General features: G+C 41.6%; 1 protein-coding gene across 2 annotated transcripts in view; it reads left to right on the forward strand.

Moving 5' to 3' along the window:
- LNX1 (ligand of numb-protein X 1) overlaps nt 1-22,074 on the forward strand; it is a 92,375-nt gene that overhangs the window by 27,415 nt on the left and 42,886 nt on the right. Inside the window, exon 1 of one of the 2 annotated variants that reach the window (XM_058838639.1) lies at nt 2,471-2,665. The exons of the other annotated variant lie outside the window; for it this stretch is intronic. Coding sequence (XP_058694622.1) covers nt 2,574-2,665 — 92 coding nt within the window. The 5' untranslated portion in view covers nt 2,471-2,573. Of the gene's footprint in view, nt 1-2,470; nt 2,666-22,074 lie in introns of those variants that run through there. 2 annotated transcript variants of the gene reach the window in all.

Genomic DNA, 22,074 nt, shown 5'->3' on the forward strand with positions numbered 1-22,074 from the left:
ACCCCCATAACTTTAGCAATGGGTTTATTGATCCCTTGCAAAGGTCATGAGACCACTTTTCACATGCTGGAGGTTTGGTGGTTTTGGATTTGGGTGCCCTTGTCCCCAGACTTCTGGACCTGGCTTTCCCTATAAGGGTGCTTCTGGCTCATGGTGCAAGAGGCAGCGGCAGCAGGCCCTAGCCCAGGCAAGCAGTGCTCTGGGAATTCTGCTGAGTGCAGCTAAGAGGACAAAATGACAAAGTTACTCACAATTTTCTGTCTTAGGTCAGTTCTTCTCTAATAGGCCTCAAATGTTAATTTCAAAAGAAATGCAGGTAAGGGAACTGTCAGTCAGTCTTCCGTGTGCTGCTGTCACTGAAATTATTTCTCTACAGATTCCAGCCACAAAATCTTGAAACTCTAGTGCATATGCCCTTTGCTATATATATAGGTGAATTTAATGTGATATAGACCTTCCTGTTGGTCTTCATTTTTTTTGACATTATGATGCTGTGACCATAAAACTATCAAGACACCCATTCCCAATTTACCCCCAACCCCCAATAAGTAAGCAAATTGGAATATTATTTTTTACATGGAAGCCACACAGCTAGCACAACTTTTGATTTCTAGTGTTGATTCTCCTATGTGAATACATGCAAGTCACTCCAATGTCTTCGTTTCTTCTCCTTAAGGTGGTTGTAAAGGTACTCTTCACTACATATTTTACAGAATTGCAGTGCTATAAACAATGATTTGGTCCTGTAAAACCTGGCAGGTTTTATTCTAGCACTTACTGTTGAATGTCAGTGGCTTGGCCTGGATCTTACCCTCAAGGATCTTCAAGATCCTGTGCTTCTGGATTGCTTGGCCTGAGCCCAGGCAGAGATAGAAAGAATTATCTCAGTAACGTATTCCCACCATCTCTTGCTGTTCCCTCTTCCCTGTGTTAGGTTCCCTGCACCAGGTCCCAGGTTTGCAAACCTCAGGAGCAGAAGACTGGAGAGATGGAGTAGGGTCTTCCTACCCTAAAGCCTCTAAAGTAGTGAAGTGCGCAGCATTGCTACGTAGGCTGGACATTTTGCTTCTTTGCTACTCATGACATGGATTTTCCTTCCTCAGAATGGATGGGAAGGCTGATTTACCTTAAGGCCAAAGGGCAGAGACAGGAGAACCGGAAACAAGGAACTTCTGCTGTTGGGGGTTTCAGCTTTACAGGGGATAGGTACTGTAACTCACTAGCATTCCCACTTGAGGGAAGAAATACTTGAGGGAGGGAACATTCCGAGTGATCCTTAAAGGTGGACTTCTACATCCTTGTGCTTGCAGGCACTGCACAGTACCTTTATTTTTTTTTAAGCACAGCATTAGTCAATTATCACCTAAGGTATCTTATGCCTCTGCCTAATCTAATTGTTGGAGAAAGCTCTCTTGCCACCCCATCTCCAATTAATGGCAAAGAGAAAGATATTGTGCTCTGTCATGCCTGGGGACAGATTAAACAGACTGAGCTGATGCTGTTTTCTTTAACTCTGGTGAATCAATAGAGGGAAGGGGAAATGTGTGATTTTACTAATAAAACAAATACAATAATAATCATAAATATTTGGTGTCTGCAGTGAGAACAGTTCAGAGCCCACGTGGTATCTCCACAGAACATTATTGTGTTCCCAGTGAATAAATTAAAGTAGACTGTACTAGGGTCACCAGGGTGGTCAGCAGTCCTCACATTACGTGCATTATTCAGGTTCAGACCAGTCCTGGTTCTGAGAGAGAAAACAAAAGTTTGTCCTGATCAGAGATGAGGTCACTGATGGGACAAGGTGAGCTTGCTGTTTTATGCTTTGTAATTGATGAGAGAACTTTACCATTTTTTTAAAAAATACCGGTTACCATGGAGCAGTCCACTGAAAGCATCCTTATTTAAAATGTTTGCTCTTGCATCCTTCAAAAGAATCCCTGAGAAGAGACATGTCCTTGGATTATTACATGATTTATGTTTGTACAAAGACATCTGACTGGATTTGGGGGATTCAGACTGAGATGCAAACAGCCAGCAGTTGTCTGTGATCTTTTGCAGTGTTTTACTTTAAAAAGGTGTGGTCTTCTGATATCGCCTGCTACAAAACTCCACGGGGGGCATTTTTCCCCCCCCCTTGTCAGGCAGCTACACCCTTCCAGGATGCAGTTTAGCTCGTAACCCATCTGCTTGTGGGCAGTGATGTAAACATACCAGCTGCCTCTGAAGAACCACTCTGAATCCTGCAGGAGGCAGGTCTCTTCCCCGAGCATCGCTCTCCTCTGCAGCATAAGTCACTGTCTCGCCAACCACGCTGTGCTGTCCCTAAACCCTCACATCTACCCATCCGAGAGTCAGATCAAGTAATCCTCTTACAGGTCAATGATTTTTGCAGTGTAGCTTCGTTTAAGGGATTTAAGCTCGATTCATAATGTGCTACCATTGCGTTGAAATGGAAAGGCTTGCTTAGAAGGGGCTTGGCTGGCACGAAAGCTTCTCGTTGTGTGTCCCACCAGCACAGAGAGACGGTGGGAAGGAGGAAACCTAGCAGCAGTGCCAGCACTGCACTGAAAATGAAGGCTCTTCTGTTACTGGTCCTACCTTGGCTAAGTCCTGCAAACTACATAGACAATGTGGGCAACCTGCACTTCTTGTACTCCGAGCTGTGAGTACGCACAGTCGCGCCAGCGTCGTGCTCTCTGTCTGTCTGTCTCACCCGAGTGGAGGGAAGGGGCTCACCATGAGCGTTTTGGGGGGGTCTGTCTGTCTGTGTGTCTGTGCCTGTGCATACGTGCGAAGAAAATCCTGCAAGGTCTTGCCAACAGCTTCACACCGTGCTGCTTCCCATCCGGAGGGCTAATAATAGCAGTACGTCCCCATTGCTTTCTGCTCTGGAAGCAGCTGAGACTTACTGAGTGAAGCTGCTTTTGTCCTTATCAACTTGTTTTTCTGTGCCTATGTTTAAGGTGTTTGTTAGTTTGGGGTTTATTTCCATTTCCGAATTTGTGTTTTCCCTTTATTTCCTGTGAATAGCCTTGTGGGGAGCTGGGAATAGGGGAGGGCATCAGGATAGACACCCCCAGTAGAGAACTGTCTGTGTACATACATAATGTTCTGTGTGTAAAGCTGCATGCCTGTAGCAAAATGCTGAGAAGCCTTTCACCAGAAATAATTCACTTGAGACAGAAGAGAATTTTCCCATATTTCTGTTTTTTGCCCACAGCAGAATGTTATTTTTTCTGTAAAGCAAATTTAACTGTAGCAATCCATTCATATATCTTTGTGTTTTTAAAAAACCCACCTCAAACGACCCCATAGCTAGTCTTTCCAACCCATAAAACAAATATTCTGTGATATCTTCTGTAAATGTTACTGCTTTAATTTGTACTTGAATGTTATTGTACTAGTTAGTGGAGCTTTTATGACTAGAAACGGATATTTATTTCATTATGTTTCCGTTAATTATGTGTTTGTATTTTAACAAATTGTAAACTTTCAAGATCTTCATTGAGATAATGAATTAAATATCTAATTCTCTCAAAAGCAAAAAATGACTGTAATTATGCCTACAGTGGGAATGTTTTAGTAACAGTTGTGATTAGTACCAAAGAGACTAATTTTCAAATTATTTTGTCTCTACTGTCAGACAAAAATGTGTTTAGCAGAAACACAAAGTCCCCTTTTGAAATCCTTGTTTGATGTGCACGGCAACAATTAATAATTTAGTCACAGTACATACAACAGCTTAGGATTTCTGTGTGCTGTAGGTGTTTTTAAACATTTAACAAATCTAGTGTTGAGGGTTGCAGCTATGTCCTCATTTTAATTTACTGGCATTTTGTTTAAGAATGTTAATTTAAAAAAAAACAAACAAAAAACCACAAACAACAAACAAACAAAAAACAGTTAAGCTAAGCAGGCTACAGGAGCAATCAAGCTCAAAACAGGGCAGATGAACACTTATGATGGAAACAATGGCATCTGGGACATCTAGTTTCCAGGAAAACAAACCAATGAGATTAATCAGAGCACAGGCACAGATGCAGCCTACTTGCTTTTCTTGGGGAATTTAGGTTCACTGATTCTCCCAGGATAAAGGGCTATGATGCACAGTAGCTATTCATCTCTTATTTATTTAGCCTTCTAACCCACAGAGATGTTAGTTGTGCTGAATGTCGGCAGTTGTTCTAATGGAGTGGGTGTGGGCTGGGGCTTGGACGTGCATCTTCAGTTGTCAGCAATGGGAGGTGCACATCCCCTCTCCAGTGCCCAGCCCTGGATGCTATCTGGCATCCTGCTGCCAGGACCCAGTGCTTAGGGCCTCCCACACCCCTCCATCTCTGGCCAGGGCAACAGAAAGTGGGATTTACTGGGGCTGACACAATCCAAAAGAGCACCAGGCAGTTTGACCTTCTTTCAGGAATTTCTGCTTCTCCTCCACGTGTAGCCTCTGGATGCTGCTGGATGCTGCATAAGGCATTCATATACTAATCAGTGGGAGGGATTCAAGGTCCTTTCCAGTAACAGCAGCTGAAAGAAAAGGACAAATACTGTTTTCAGTCCTGTTCAATCAGCTTATACAAATGTTATGACCTACAGGTTGCTACTTCAGTTGCTTGGGCACTTGGACATTTTTAATGCAAAGTTTTATGAGAGAAACAGATAAGCCACTGGTGTCCAGGACAGCCTGACACCCAGGACCACAGGTTAACTGCCACAGAACTTTTGTGCCCCAAACAAGCAACTTCACAGATCTCTCCCCACAGCTGCCTGAAGAGTCCCTGCTGTGTTTGCCCTGATGGCTTTCACCATAGCTCAAAACTAGACCATAGTAGGCAGAAAGCATTTTTTTTCATTATCACACTATATTTGATTGCTGACAAGTACAAATACTGGCCTCAGTCAGGATTTGGTATTTTCTTGGCTGTCAGCCACCAGAGATACCAGCTGAGAAGGAAGAGTGGGATGATGGATTTGCTAGCAACAAGGAAAGAACTGGAGGATAGTGGGGGATGCAGTCACCATCACTGGTGCTGGCACAAGAGGAAGAATAAGGGTGCTGGGATTCACACTGCCGTCTCTCTCACACAATCCATCTCTTCCCTTCTACTCTGTTCAAAGGTTATGTTATTTGTATTGCATTGCTGAGGTTTGCTTTTGTTCCAGGGCATTTTTGTTCCTAAATGTGGAATGGGCTACTTGGGGAGTAGGGATTACAGCATAGCACAAAACCCATCTGGAGAGGCAGGCCCTGGAGTCCAGCTAAGAAATAAACAGATTTTAGGAGATTTGAAGAGGAGAAATGAAGCTGGGGAAAGGCTGTGCCAGACCTTTGCACTTCAGCTGGGTGCCACACAGGTAGGAAAGAGAGGTGTGTGGATGTCTCATGGAGGCACTTTACGGGATAGATATTGGGTGCCACTATCTTTAGTTTTCAATTAGCAGTCTGATAATTACAGGTATTCCCAGGATGCAAATACATGTCCCCTGATGTTGTCATCTGCACTAAAACCACTTCCCTGGCTATTGTCTGTTGTTCTTCCCTTAGCAAAGATCTGGACACAGATGTTGTTCCCATCCTTGCTCTTTGCCAAATCATGAAAAGCAGCATGTGGTTAGCCAAGGTTCTCCCTCTTGAGGAGAAGCCCATGGAAACATCTGACAGAAGAGCAAGAGAAATCTGTGAGATCTACCTTGAGGAATCTCTGGGAGATGGTGGGATGTAGCCACACCTGCCCAGTGTCTCTCACCATTGTAAGAGTCTACATGGGTGTTGAGGAAACCCTACCCCAGGGTCCATACCTTCTTCTTTATATACCCATAAAGGCTTTGAAAGGCATCTGCTCTCTTTCTTTCTTATCTAACATATCTACAGAGAGGAAATATTTGCCCCAGCATTCTTTTGGGTTGAGGTATAGTTAAAAACATGGTATGTGGATGGAGAAGCAGCTTGTGGTCACTCTTAGGAGGCTTTCCTGAGTGTGATGACCTGGTGGCACTGCTAACACCATTGCTATCCCTCTCACTTCATAGGATGAGCTGTGCAGCAGGTTATTTCTCAATAGCAGGATTTTCTGTACCATTAGTTCAAAGAGCCACTTAGAAATAAAATCGAGGGGAAGGAGATTGCAAGACTAGGCAATAAATAACCTCACCTTGTCTCCCTAAGGACATCAAACACATGACAGCGTGGAGTGGTTCTCAACCTTATCCCAGTTCAGCACATGGCCATGCTGACTGAGCGAGTGCCCAGGATGGTGCTGGGCATTGCGTGTGCTCAGCACAGGTCAAGCGCTGGGGAGTCCTTGGCAGCCACTCTTGCTGGCACTCTTTTCCTCAAAGGATTAAACAGCTCCTGGCCTTAGGCCCTGCTGGTAATACATCAGCTAGATCTACCCCACTAATCTGAATAAGCCATTGTTTTTTTGAAATCTTTTGTTTGTTAGGTGGAAATGCACAACCTACTCCTGCGTGTGAAAAAAGTACATATTTTTTTCTTACCCTTCTTGAGCTTTGCATGAAACAGTCAAAGGAATCTCACCAAATTAACTGGATCAGGTTTCCCAATATAACTTTTATACAATAACTACTCTCTTAAACTTCTAATCAGCATTTTGGGCTGGAATAACCAGTAAAATTTAGTGTCTCTGTTTATTCAACTTAAAAAGAAGAGATGCAGGTGCCAGCTGTCTTCTAGTGCCATGAAGCACGTATTTTTTATGGTAAAAACCATGAGGTGCACTCTCCCATCCCCCTTACAGAGCTGAACATAACTGTACAGCTAACTTCTTTAATTTCTGTTCAACTCAGTGGGGAAACTTGTGTCTGGCTTCAAGTCTCTCCTTGTGAAATTAGCCACACAGAGGCTGGGGAGCACAGGACATGCAATGCTCATGACAAAATTGATAAGCCTGGAGCACCTTTTGGGCTCATGTGTTAGTCCACTGCACAAGCCACATTTTGTGGCCTCCTTACTCTGTGCAAAACTATGTTTACGGAAATCTGTGTCAAAGCTAAACTGTGAGGCTAATTAAAGCTGAAAGTGCTGGAAAGCAAGGCTTGAATTGAAATATTCTTGAATGAAAATATAAATGAAATATTTAGGATATCTACATTAAATAGCCAGGACAAAGAGCACTGAGATAAAATTCAGAGGATCTTTTCCAGGGTGTTAGAATTGGTTGTCTCTTGGAAAGTAGAACTGAGGTGAATTAAAACGAAAAGGCATAAGTGTGTCAAGGGCTACTGCTAGATTCACCCCTATGCTGCAGCTTCACAAAGGGGCCAAACATGGAGTTGCTTTTCCTTCAGAATTCCGAGCTCTCCCCCAAAATATCCAGCAAAGACCTACTAGTGTGCCTTTCTCAGCTTAGTCCTTCACTGCAGTTAGTCTAACCCCTCTCCTCCAGCGCTCTCCCTTGTCCTTCTGTCTTCTGCTTCACACCTCTTCTGGTCCTTACCTTTGTTTATTCCCTTCTTCTTCTGTGGCTTGGTCCTGCCTCTATTGTTCTCCTTTCTATTTCCAGACTTTTATTTGCACAGGAAAGCTTGAAATGTTAGTATAAATAAGGCCAGATAGCCCCCAAGTAGAATCTCATGTAGGTGAACTGCAAATATGCTGTATTATTGTTAAAAGTACAAAAGTACAAAAACAATTGTAATCTTAACTCTTAGTATTGAAGTGCCCAAAATGAATTTTTTGAAATATTGTGTTGCATTCAAGAGTGTTTTATGTTAGCATAGGAGTACAGCAAAAAATTGCCATTCAATTGACTGTAAATGTCTGGGTCTGGTAACTTTTGGCCAAAGATTAATTGCACTCCTTTAGCAGCACAGTGGGGTCTGGGTTTCTGTCCCACATTCTGCCACCCTCTCACAGAGATGGTACCTTTCCCCACCAGCACAACCCTCCTGGCTTCTCTGCAGAGGTTAGAGGGTGCTGAGTTTTTGTGGTATGATTAAGGGTTATTGGTTAGAATATTTTTCCCCAGCCCTGTGATTCTAAGTGCAGAAATAAATTTGTCTAGGAGAGCTCCAGAAACCAAAAACCCCATGAGAGCATTAAGAATTTGTTGGTTCTGCCTGGGAATTTTGTGTGTAAGGAAAATTGGAATTTTAGTTATAGACTGAGAAAGATCCTGCTTCACTTCCTTCTATGCATGCAAGAAAGTTACCTTTACTCCATTCACAGCTACCTACACACACTTGAGATCAGAATTGTACCTTTTATTCTTCTGGATTGTTTTCTCAAGGCTCCTCACACCTTTGGAAAAGGCTGACATTGGCCAGTGTCAATCTCAGCAAACACATTTTGTAGCCAAAAGGAAAACCTGAGCCGGCCAAAAAAACACTAAAACCCTGCCAAGGCAGAAAGGCAATGCAACAACTATGGCTGGCAGAAAGATTTCTTTCCATGAATGACTTTTGTCTCAATTATGTTTGATTTTTCTATAAGTTGCTCAAAAGAAGGGTGCTTACATGCCTGGCCCACGTAACAGGAGCACAGAGGGGTCAAACCTTTACCCCACTTGGAGGCTCACACTTACACAGGTAATCCACTTTGGAATGGGGACCAAAGAGGGCAAAGCACACAATGTCTGGTGGGGTAGGAGGAAGGAATGAGGTGGTGGGAATTTCAGGAGGTCGGCGCTTACTCACAAGCAGCAGCCTCTCGTTTCTTGTTTGACATTAAGCCACACAGGCCGTATGCTGCAAGTTTGGCCGACCTCCGCATCTCTCTGACAATTAACCTAGTTTAACACTGGCACTGGCAGCATGACAAGGATATTTTTCCTTGAGCTATTTCTCTGACAAGTCTGCCAGAACTGGGCTGTCCTGCAACGTGAGGATAAGCACTGCTCTTGCAGAGCTCTTATGCCTGTCGTAGCTTAAATCCTGCCCTGAACACTGGTACTGAGATCAGCCTCAGCACAGCTTGTTACACTGCAGGGAAGTAGACAAGTAGGTCTGAGGGTCTTCTTGGATATCTTCAACACTCTTGACCTTTTGGGGGAATCTGCCTTCAAGGTCCCAGTCCACAGAGTAGCCAACTGCATTTCATGACCTTCTCCATGATAAGAGCTATTGTTCAGGAACTAAAACTGATTTTCTGCATCTTGGCATGTGACAGCATGTTTGAACTGCCTCCCTGAGCCATGCAGTAACTGGGCGCACAAGGATGCCAACAAGCACAGGACACAAACCCAGAGGTTTTGTAGTAATATCACCAGCAAAGCTGGACTAATAACAGCCTGTGTGGCAGCATGCTGGTGACTGCTTGGGGCTTCCCATTTCAAAAGGAGGGTGCAGGCTGGTCCCTCTATGTTGAACTGGTACCTCAGTGGAGGGAGGTATGTGTTAGTCAATGACATGTCACGTGTCATGGCTAAACCCCCACTACCACCAAAGAATTCCTGGTTTGGATCTGAACTCCGTTTTGGGATTAAGAAAGTGAACTGTTTTTGTAACATCTTAAAAAGCTGAATGAACCCCTTGGCCTCAGCCAAGTTGCAGCTGGTAAAGACTGCATTTCACCAGTGAATCCTTGGACTCTCCCTAGAACATGCTTTATCCATTCATTTAATTTATTGATTGACAAAAGATTCTGAATACCGATCAAGGCAAGTTCAGCAGCAGCCCAGTGAAACAGCTGGAGATTTCAACAGATGTGAAAGTTTTGCACAGAGAAAAAATTCTGTAAATCATCCAAAATTTTTACATGTTGTACAATATTTCCTCCCCATATTAAAGAAAGTAGGCTGACTGTAACAGCGGGCAAGTCAAATCATATATTCAGGAAGTTTCTTTGTCATTTTGGTTGAATTTCTGCTGCCAGCATCCTCAAATTTTACTGATAAACTCTTGTTCTCCTCAGCAGTGTAGGCAGACAACCAGATTTGTAACAATGACACATTGCCATTGGCTGTATCTGCTCCCATTCTCTCTTTTTATCAAGGCATTGGGCTGAGTATAGAAGATACCTGGGAGAGGAATAAGAAATCACCATTGACCCCTTTGTTTTAATGGGGTTGTCTTGCTCCATAACTGTCCATTGCTGTGACACATGCTATGAAGTAAGCTAAGACAAAATATTTGCAGTTGCTGGAGCCACCTTGATCTTTTTTTTCTTTTCTACTAACTCACTGCATATTATTTACCTGAATAGTGCAAAATAAGTGAATAAAATGCCTTTAGAGCTATAAATTTCAGCTACGAATTTCAGTCATTAGTGCATTACACTGTAACTTGTTTTTCTCTCCTCATCTCTCTTGAAATCACGTTGGCAGGAAGCAACTGTTTTAGATCAGCAAGTCATTTCATGTGCATGTATTGTGAAGTTTACACTCTCTCTGTATTATGCATTGCAGTTCCATCATTCACTAGACAGTGTGCAATATATTTTTAATGTAGAATTTCAATAATTTAGCAACCTCTTAAATAGAAGGCAAGGAAAATCTGCTCCAAGGGTTGTATTCTCCTTTCTCCTCTGCAGAACTTAGTGAATGGATAAGATTAGTAGGCTCATGGCCTAGGTTTTTTGTGTTTTATTAAGAGCAGACAGTACTAATTTTGAAAGGATAGTTCAGGTATTTTCTTTTCTCCTCTCATATGTGATAAGCATTACTGTTATATGTTATTTTTAATATCCAGTTAGCACTGGTGTTATTGCACAGGTTTTAGCTTTCCTTCTCATATAAAAGTAGTGGGATGGTTTCATAGAAAGGTCCACAGAGACCTCTTCACTTGTGGATTTTGTAATTCAACAGTATGAAAGGTCAGAAAGCATCCCTTGTGGAGTAGGCTTTTATGGAGAGGAGATGGGCATGATTGACCAAATCTGTCCTGTGATCCATGGGAGGCCACTGGAAACACAGAGTGTGCTGTGCTGCTGCTATTATATGAGGATGTGTAGGTTGATATGGATGAGCAAGGCTGCTTCGCTTGATGTGCATGAACATCTCCTGCCAAGAGGCTAAATTACAGTCAGAAATAAGCACTCTGTATGAAAAGCACATGTTGTAACTCAGCCCTTTGCCAGGAAGGTTTTGCAGTGGGAGCAGAAATCCCAGGAGTTTGTTGTGGCTTGCCCTTGTCAGCTCCCAAAGGAGCATCACCTCTGGTTCTGATTTAAACAATTGGCACATCTCTCCTTCAGGCATTACTACCTGATTTGTTTTTACAGCATCAAGATGGCACTGCTGGAGAAAGGATGAATAAGATTCTTTTTCAAATGCAGTGTGTATATACTGGTGTTTCTTTTTTTTGTTCCTGGCACTGCTGTGCCTGAGGCTGTCATTGGGATCTGTTGAGGGGATTCAGAATTCAAAGTGCCAATTGCTGCTACTTTGCTCCAACCCAGACTGTGACGGAAATAATAATAATAATGATATCAGTAAATCAGTTTAGCTATGCTGAGAACGCTCTTCTGTGGATGTCCAGTGGTATCTACTGCAACCCATGCCATTGCTGTTCCCCCCTGCTGCAGCTTGGACCCTGCCATTAGACTGTCAGAATCCCACACGGCCCCCAGTGTTGGGAGTGTGCTGTGTTCTCAGCATCTGCTTTCTACCCTGCATTGTGCTGTCATGGGTCAAGAACGCAGCCAAACAAATGTGCTTTCCTTGGTGCCATATCTGTAAATTTTCTCAGTGTCCATTTTTAGATGGCATTTAAATTTTGCATATCTTGAATTTTAGTGGATTGAATATGCGCAGTTTCTAGCAAACGTGCTGCTTTCAGTTTCTTCCCTCAGAGGAGATTAAATTCCAGTACATTTTTTGTTTTATTCTTCCAAGGCATGAGTGTAATGCAGTTGGACAGTAATGGTTGCTGCATTTCACTTTTTTTCTGCTCTTTCCCCAGTAGCTTAAGTATCTGTAAGTTTGAAGGCACTTGCAGTTATGGTCTTTGAGTTCAAAATAAATCAGAAGAGAACAGACCAAAACAGGACACAGCATCTAATAAGATATACTGTATACATATAAACTTGCACATAATATATTGAGTTGAGAAAGCAAACAAATGCAGCCTTGTAGATCTGCCTTTTATATAATCTAGGCTCAAATAATAGAGAAGTGACCCAAGTAAACAAAAGAAATTCACGAGAGGAGGCCAAGACCAAGTAACCCCCTTCTGGAGCTGATGAACTGTAATCCATACCAGATCAGATATTTAAAAAAACACATTTGCTCCTGTTCCATTTACCTCACAACAAAATGTCGTGTCCTCTCCTCTCCTTTTCTCACCTCTCCTCACCAGCAAACACTAAGTTACATCCTTCATATTTTTGCTAACTCAGTATTTGCAGAGAGGTTAACAGTCTCTTTCTCAGAGAGAAATGCATTTCACAGATTTGGTTTTTTGTTAAGGGCTGCTAATTGTTGCTCAGATCTTCCTGTGCTACATGTCTCCTCTGTTTTTCAAATCTCTAGCAAACAGAGGTTGACAACCAACACAAAAAATACCATAGTGATTTTGTGCCCTGTGGTGCTTTACAACACCAAGAGAACTCACAGCTGACACTAAAAAGGGTTTAGCCTGTGATGAAAGTGCTTGATTTGTTTGCATGTTGGGTAAAAGAGCAGTTTGCTCTTAAATAGGTGCTTGCTTATTTTTTTGCAGAGTTACGTAAACTCTCTGGACACTACCTGCCAAGTAGGAATTGGCTGCTTCTGCCCTATTTATATTTTAAGAAAAGATGCAAGTTTGAGTCTTTAAATAGGTTATTCTGTGGGTTCTCTTGGCAAGACTTGAAAAACTCATTTAGTCTCTCTCATCACCAGTACCAAGCTGTGTTTTGGTTTCTTTAGCCATTTTCCATGTGATTGCTCCTGGCTACACTAAAGCTTTGTCTTTCTCTTGCTTTCTCTCAATTCCTGTTTTATTTACACCTCTTCTCTTGCTCCTTGCCCCTCTCACACTTCTGCCCCACTAGGTTCAACTATACCAAAGGATCAAGATTATCAGGGAATTGTGTCTTTTAACACTGAACAGCATGACAGCAACATGTTTCTTCTGTCTGGTAAAAGAGAACTGAACTGTTTTGAAAACATTAGGTGTTCTTGGGTTGAACTGCAAATAGAGATCACCAACTGTAATTTCAAAACCACTTGAAGTTGGTAGGTTCAATCAATCCATTGACACATGTCTGCTGAAGCTGCACAAGTTGTGTCCCTGTTGTTGTAGTGGAGGCAAGACCCTATCTGCATCCTTCTCTCATCTATGTAATAGTGAAATAATCAGTGAAAGGATGATTCATTTGAATGTCTTGCCTTGTTGAAGGAGAGGAAGAAGAAAAGAGAGAAACTGGCTGACTTGATCTGTCAAGGACCCTCGTGGTTGACTCCAATGGTGCTGAAAACACCAAGCCATGTGCCCTCTATTACCTTGCACTGTTGCAGCACTGCAAAACTCTGAGCTGATTATGTTTCTTACTTTGAATTTATGGATTAATGCATGAGTAAAGTATTGTCAATTTAAGCTGTAGAACTTCAGCAGAACATGTGGAGCTGAAGGCTAGAAGCAAGGAAATCCTTATGGGTTGACCAGATTTGCTAAGACTCCCTTTATACTACTTTCACTTCAGCAATCTTGGTTAATTCTAAACATTTATCTGTTAGACTAAACATAGGTTAAGGCAGGCCATGGAAATAGCTCAGCTAAAGAGCTGACATCTAATCAGAGTTTTATCAGTTGATCCTCTGCCTAGTTAAATTACCATCTGGACTGAAATTCTTAAAAGAGTTGCAAACTGCCCTACAAAACCCATTACAAATGGTGAGAATAAAACAAGCAAAAAAAAATAAAAATAGGGGTCATAAGTTCTCTCCCTGCGTAATTCAATTCCTCTTGCTTAGTTGATTTGTTTAGTTCCAGAACCTTGCTCTAGTTGTTCTGTCTGCTATTCCAGTACCCAGACAGAGGATGCTATGGAAGAAGTTATGAAAACAGCCACATCAACAGGCTTGATTTTTAACCTCACTTAACTTAGTTCTATACAGGTATTACTCCACTGACTTCAACAAATTACCCTCTTGAATTTAATTTTAATTAATTTGGAAGAAAACAAGGTTTTGCATACACAGGAAAAGTTCTTCTTTTCACACCTATATGGCAGAGAGAAAGAATAGTAGAGATCCAAAAATATTTTTGAGAAAGGAGCATCTAACCACACTAATTCACACCATGCAGTTTTTAGCAGAAACAGCAATTTTAAAAAACAGAACATCCCTTGAGGGCATGTGGGTGAGTGAGTTGAAACAATATGAATAAAATGTCATGGACTCCAGCTTCTGCAATCTTTGTGACAGCCTCCCCCTCCCTCAAAAAATACATACCCTTGTGTGGGAGCTTTGTAAAACCTCAGACTGCACTTCTCCTGTCCCTTGTGACAATGGTAGTTGTATGACAACAGATCATAAAAAACAGTGACTTTTCTCATGCTTTTTTTGTTTTGTTTTGGGTTTGGTTTTTTTTGTTGTTGTTGTTGTTTTTTTTGGTGAAATTTATAGCCCTGCATTGGCAAACACAAATTCCATGACTTTAACACTGACCAGGAAGTCCCTTTGGAGAGGCGTGTTTTCAGGAGAGTAGCAGGACTTGTGACCCACTGTTGAACAGTCAGATCTGCAGCTGAAGGGCCAGGGAAGGGTCCTTGTTTGTCTCCAGCTCTTAAGCTTGTAAGGCCCATGCATGCCACCACAGAAGGCTTCAAGGGGTTTAGGGGTGAACAGACTTGCTGCCTGTCTTACAAATTATTGAAGAAGCTGTACTGCATAGCTGTAGGCTAAGGATTAATCCTGGTCCCTTCTCACCACCTCTCATTGACAGCAGTGATGGGGATGAAGTTGGAATCAGTTTGAATGTATCCATTTCACCTCAGTGTGCCAGGCATAAGGAAGCAGAGAGCTGAGGTTTGGTGTTTTTTTTCTGTTGACTGAAGGGAAAGTCTGGGCTTACAGTTTCTTCATTCAAAATCTTCAGTGTGATTTTTTTCCTCATGTCCTGACAGTGCTTGAGAGTGGAGTGAGTGTGACACACCTTCCTGGGTCTGTCCCTATCCTCCTTCCTGGGGAGGCTGTGGGCACAAAGAACAGGAGACAGCACATGTCCATCTGAGACCTGCTTTAGCTTGCTGCATGGGCATACAGTGGCAGTATTCCAAAACAACCTTGAGATAGTGTTTTGTCTCTGAAGGTGTGTTACTTCCTGCAGGACCCAGTAACAAACAGAATTTTGCTGTTTTCTCTGGGACAACTGGCCAAAGCAGGCAGACATAGGAAGAGAGGTGGAGTCATGGGTATTACCTGAAATCCTCCTGGGACATTCTGTAGATGTGGCTGTGACTGGGCAGGAGAGGGCTCATATAGGATTATCTCAGCTGCAGCATCTACACTGAGACACGACTATGCTCTCCTTTGTCAGAGACAAGCAGAGAAACTGGATGCTAACTAATTTTGTAATTTACATGCCTGTTTTTCAAGCAGTGTTTGCTATTTGGAAAGTTAGTCAGGCTTTGGCTTTTTGAGCAATGTTTTCAAGAAAAGTTTATGACTGTCTGAAGCATTATTCTGCAACCACGTATTGTACTTTCTGATGATGACAACTCCCTCGGCACCTTTTTCCCCCCCTCTCTGACATTTCCAAAAAGAACAGCTGTGCTGCTTATGGTCCCTTGTGCCAGGGAAGCAGTTGTTGATGTTATCCTCCCCTCCCTTCTGGCTGCTTTGCAGAGAATGCTTCTTCCAGGTCTTTTAAAAAAGTCACATTGAGGAGAAATTGTCCTCACCCTTGCACGCCATTGGTGAGTTGTCAGGTCCAGGCTGAGCACAGAAGTTCAGGTGACTCATGATTCTGCACCTTTAGCAACATGTGGATGCAGTGACATATTTAGTAATACATGGATGTTTGAAGTCTTTAACTCTTTTGTGCTTTTAGAAGGTAAATGAGTATTACTTTCATTCTCCTCCTTCCTTTTTGCTAGAGATGCTGAGGGAATAAAAGTGCTGTTCCTATGGTAAGGGCTTTGTGGCAATGCTTTTAACTCTTACTGCTTTTTGTGCTATGGTAGTTTAAAGAGCCAAATGCTGTGCTGTGGGGGACATTGAAAACAAACCCATAGTAAGCAAAAAGAACTTTTTATTACATATTAAACAAAGCAGACTTAGTAACTAGTTTTCAAGATGTGGCATACTGAGGGGTAGATCCTGTCTCTCAAAGAGACCCAGGGCTTGACCAATGAGGCGTTTGGTGTCCAGAAGAAAGGGCGGTGAAGAAAGGGCAGGAATTATCCTAAAAAGGTGGTTTGAACACACGGGGAAGTTAATCTGTAATAAAGTTAGGTGTGAAGTGACAATGCTGTTCTTATTCTAGGATAGGTTCTCTGGTGAACACTCTTAAGCTGGAAGGGCGATGTCTCCAGGGAAGCTATTCTCAGATATGTGTGTCTACACATATAATATACATCGTGTGCCTGAGGCATCATTCCACAAGCACCACAGTAATCATGTACTTCCCTGTTGCAGACAACCCCTAGGAAGCAGCACCACCTCTGTAAACTGAATGTGGTTAACCTTTACAGAACACTTTGTGGTCCATTTTGGAAGGTCATCTTAATGCCAGTACCTAAGTACTCAGAAAATCCTGCAACATGGTTCTGTAGTATCTTCAATTAGCTTTTAAAGAAAAAGAAAATAATTTGCAATGAGGCTGTTCTGTTTACAGTCACTATTTGTTAGGTATTTATTTACCTTTTTTCTTCCTCATTTTGTCTCTGTATTGCACTCTTATAAACACACAGTTCTGAGTAACCGGCTTTGTCCTTCAGAAAGCAAACTTGCTTCAGGGCAGTTAAGGAAGTTCTTTGGAAGATGAAGATGGGTAAACTGCCAGCTACTGGTCTAAGATGTGAAAAATTACTACAACAGAAACCCACATCTCAATGTCTAATATAAATATTTAAATGCACTACAAATTTTGTTTAGTCTGTCTACCCATTTTTTTTAATCCTCATTGCCCATGTCAGGCTGAGGTGGATATTTTATAATCATTGGGAAATTTTTCATTGTATCAGTAAGACTATTCTCTATTATATGGCTTGTCAAGCCATCTGCATTAACAGCATGCTGTGGTTATATTTGCATGAAGCAAGTAGGATTTATTTTACATATATCTCAGTCAGGGCTGAAAATATGTCCAATGCCCCCAGCATGGTGCTGTCCACTGGACACAAGTATACATGCCCAGCTGGAGATCCTGTCTTTTGATGATGATGATGATGGTTTGGGTCACCTTCAATGATGCCTCTGATGTGAAAATTAGCAAATGATGAGGCATGGCATAAGCATGCTGCTGGAAGTTAGATTGCCAGCTGCCTTCTGAAGGACCAGGGTCATCTCAGTTTGAAGAAGACAGATGCAATTACCCCCAGCTCAGAGCTGATAATGAAATGACATCATTTCCAATGCCACCTTGGTTTTCCTTCAGGGAGTCCATCATTACTGCTAACAAGACCTAAGTCTACTTAAATTGTGACGTTAACAAAATCACAGCCTGGGCTGGAACAGCCTCAGGCACAGAGGCTGTCTGAGTCACCCAGATGCCACAAACTGTCACAGAGAATTCATGGTTTGGATTCATTTCAGGACAGGCTGTCGCACAGCAGCCCCAACCCATTTTGTGGGAGCAGCAAGGTCAGGCAGGATGTTCCTTCTCCTAGGACAGCAAGAGCAAGGCCACTGTCCTGTATCACCCAGGGAAATATAATTGCAGCTCATGTTCAAGGTTCAGGATGCCAAACCTGCTGCTCAGGTTTTCACACCATGTTCTAGGTGCCCAGCTGTACTCATGATGTTTATGTTTTAAAACTGAAAGCAAGACCAGTCATTAGAGCTTGAATATTGAAATTTCCAAGGCTGCAGTGTTGTAAAAGGGAAAGGAAACTGTAGCTTCCTAAAGAACAATTTGTATTTTTTTTATTCTGTTTCCAGTATTTTAGTTGGATAAATACAAAGTTAATGTGTTTTGTGGCAGGACAGGATGAAATGACTGCCTCTTATCCTGAAGGGGCTGAATAATTAAAGAAAAAAAAAAAGCAGAGAGAAAACACCCAGTATCTGAATGGGACCTACAGGAAAGTCAGAGAGGGACTCTAGTGATAGAACAAAGAGTAATGGGTACAAATTGAAATAAGAAAAACTTAGGTTAGATATAAGGTAGAAATTCTTTACTGTGATAATGGTGAGACACTGGAACAGTTTGTCCAGAGAGGTTGTGGATGTCAGCAGTGTTCAAGGATAGGTTGGACAGATAAGACCTTGAGCAACCTGGTCTAGTGAAAGGTGTCCCTGTCCATGGAAGGTGGGGTTGGAACTAGATGGTCTTTTAGTTTCATTCCAGCCTAAACCATTTTGTGATCTTATTTATACAATGCAAAAATAGCATGAAATCTGAAAGAATAGAAGTGACTAAGAAAACCTAAAGGAACATATAGAATCTGTAAGCTAAGGAATATGATCTAGCAACAGCCTGAGAAAAAAATTGTTTAAAGGAAGGTACAGAGAAAAACCTGTTTTCTCCTATTTTTTTTTCTACAGTGAGTACAATTATTCACTGGAACAATATCCCCAGGGATATAGTAGAGTTCCCATCGCTTAAGGTTTTCAAGATGCTTAAGGTTAATCACTTCAGATAAAAGTTTTATCACTTAAAGTTTTGAAGAGGATGCTAGATAATCTCATCTAGGCTTCCTCTCCCATGAGAGGCTGGACAACATGGTTTGTTGGGGTCTCTTCCACCTTAGGCTCTTCTATGATTTTATGGTACTTTTCACTGTTAGGGGTATGCATTTTGTGTTGTTGGTAATATGGTACCCTCTTCTGAAGGCATCTTCAGCCCTTAAGGGCTTTCAAAGTTGAATTCTTGCTTGCTCTAATTTTTGTGTTTTATTCCTTGATTCACCAGTTAAATCCTGTGATCTGAGAAAACAATACACAATTTTCCAGAGAGATTCTCAGCCTCTCTCTGAAGCCTCTGAGCCCAATTGTTCAGCTTCAGACTGAAGATGGGCTTGTGTGCCTTGATGGTATTGCCAGACTTTCCCCGAGATACTGGCTGGACTAAGAAGAGAGTGCCTTTCCTGTCAACCTCTCTCAAATTCAACTAAGTCACAGCAGGCTCTGAAGCAAGACTCAGTTTCTCCTTCCCTGTGTGCCAGTTTTTCATTTGGATGCAGCACTGATCTCCTTCTTTCTTAATTCACCTCTCTGGATAAGTTTCAGTGGGAGGGGCAGAAATCAGCTTTATCCCAACCTGAGCTTTAGTTGTTAGAGCACTCCTGAAAACTGAGGTGTGAAGGTGTGAGCTCCTTCAGCCTCCTCTGCCAAGTGAGAAGTGACAGTGGTCTGCATACAACAGGAGGGAGGCCACACCGCTGCTGTCTTGGGTGCTTTCCATGATACTGAACACGACACTGCCTGTAGTGGCCTGTGTGGGGAGAAGGGTGAGTGGATTGGCTTTTTCTCAGATTTGGGTAAAGGAATACAGGTTAAAAGTATTTCTGATAGTTCTGTTATAAAAGTGTGAAAAAAAAAACAAAAAGAAATTTTCACAATTTTTTTACAGCATAAGTCGGCATTTCCTACTGTGTGAGCTTTCAGGAGACTATAAACAGCATTCCAGCCATACTTGTGCTGTGGCTGGATTTGGACTTTCTGAAGCCCTTAAATGTTTTTACAATGTGTGTTTATTTTAATGGATGGGCGAAATATCTCACTGAAATATCTCATATTCAACTGGGTGGAACCCATAAAACACAAGCAGTGAAGATTTTTGCATTCCCAATGAGTCTGGGGGGATTTGTTCTGAAAACTGGCTTGTGATGTCCCTCTGATCCACCCTCTTCTAATCATATGTGCAAAAGAGAAGACTGCAATGCAGTTTACTTATAGGGCTGATTTGGGGCCCTTGTTGAATATTAGACATCAGATTTGATAAGAATATGGGAAACATTTGTGACGTCTTCAGAAGCTACTTAGTTGTACTGGCAGAGAGAATTGTTGAAGACTCAGACAGGCATCTGAGAGGGATCTTTATGGTTTTTTAACTCCTGAGGTGTGCTGAGACGTCCTTTCTCATGACCTTCCCTATGAGGAAGCAAAGATATGTTTAGAGCATGTACCAAGATGTGTTAGCATATAATTTAGATATCCATGCTGACCTAAAAGGGATCTTACGTGACTTTTGGGTCAGAGAGGTCAGAGACAAGTGCCACCAGAGGATGGCTGTCCACAGCATGTTCTATGAATAAGATGGTATAAAGACAGCATTTATTATTTGCTGAATGTAGCTCCATTATTTCCTATAATTTCAAATTCCAGTGGACAACGTAATAGTAAACCCAAGCCTTGGGTTGAAAACATCTTGAAACTGAACACAGTGTTCTCTTTTTATTATACCTAGAGACTTATGGGCATGTGTTACTTCTTTTTGCCAGCAAAAGCCTCGCACCTGCTCTCAGTAGTGCTGGCTTGCTGAGTCTGTGACATAGCAGATACTGTAATTCATTTTATTTTAAGAATAAATGCAGGCTAAGTATGTGTAAATACAAAGTTTCTGTCTGTCAGGCTTTTCTGTCTGTAGCTGCAAGAATTCAGGTTAAGCTGATCCTGTCAGTCTTGTTAAAAAACCAACCCCACTTGTCCAATTGCAAACATATTTTACTCACTGCATCATATGGTTTTTATAGCATAGGTGGGGATAGTAGGAGGGAACCACAGTGCTGAGATATTGAGTTCCAGGAGACTAGTTATACCTGTTGAATATAATCCAGTGACCAAAAGACCGAACAATAAATGTGAAAAGCGTATGAATAAACAGATTGAATGCGTATTCTTAACATTAATTATATGTGTACCTAGATAATTTGAAAAATGTAGTATACTGGATTGTGTGGTACCATGAGAAAGAGCATTGCAGTGCCTCAAGAGTTCCTTTGTCTTCACATTTGTTATTTTTATCACAGATAACCTGATTTTAGCAGCAATTTTCGAGCCTTTGTGTATATATGCTGTGATTTTCCTTAGGCTCATTTTTTAGTTAATGTTCTAAATGAGGAATATTTTTAGTGATCCTGCTACAGCTTACATACTATATACTATCTCAATTCATACATACTATCTCAATTCCTAATGTAAAAAGTTTGTATTATCACTATTTTATTAGTATGAAGCAAAATCAGTGGTGAAGATTGCTGGCTGAGTGCTAGTTTATTGAGTGGTCTTGGATGGACTTGAAAAGCAGATATGAAGCTCAGAGCTGCTCATGGCAGGTCTTATGTTGCTTTCTAAATATCCAACTGACACACATTACTTGTGATTGCTCCCTCATGCACAACTTCTGTAAATAAAAGAATGTACAAATATCACTAAGTACCTACATTTTCCATGAAGAAAAATATCTTTCTAATTTGTGTTTACTCATTTTCTTTTGGAAAAATGTTCAAATTTGACTCTTCTTTAAGTGGTAAAAGCTGATTTTTTTTACCACTTTAACATCTTAAGTATGTTTTATAGGTAATGATACAATTCTGAAAGGTGATGAAAGTACTTGGTAAAGTTTTCATCAACCTCCACTTCTGCTGAAGTCAGGAGAAGTTTTTAGTACTTCAGTACTTTAATACAGCACTTGGACAGGTTTAGTGGGTTTAAATCATGTATTATTTATTGAATGCTATAAGTATTACATCAGTAAGGTTTACAGGCACTCACCAGCTCAAAACTGCTAGTCCCATGTATCTTCTTTTTCTCTCTTATTTTGCTCTGAACCTCCTAACCAAGTGCTCATAGGTGCCCTGCTGTGTCAGTACCTGAGCACCTACCTGGAATTAGAGATAGTGTGCTACCTCTGTTTTCCTTGCTTGTGTCAGCTGGTGTGAGTAGATTGCATGAGATATGTAGATCACTCTTTGGGAGCTTCAGTCTTTAATTAAATTCTGTATAAATAAATATTGCTGTTGTTTTGTATCACACAAGATCACTCTGGTACTGTACATCTGGCCAGTATCTTCTCTGTGATGAC

Source organism: Poecile atricapillus, chromosome 4 (assembly GCF_030490865.1).
Source record: "Poecile atricapillus isolate bPoeAtr1 chromosome 4, bPoeAtr1.hap1, whole genome shotgun sequence".
Taxonomy (NCBI): domain Eukaryota; kingdom Metazoa; phylum Chordata; class Aves; order Passeriformes; family Paridae; genus Poecile; species Poecile atricapillus.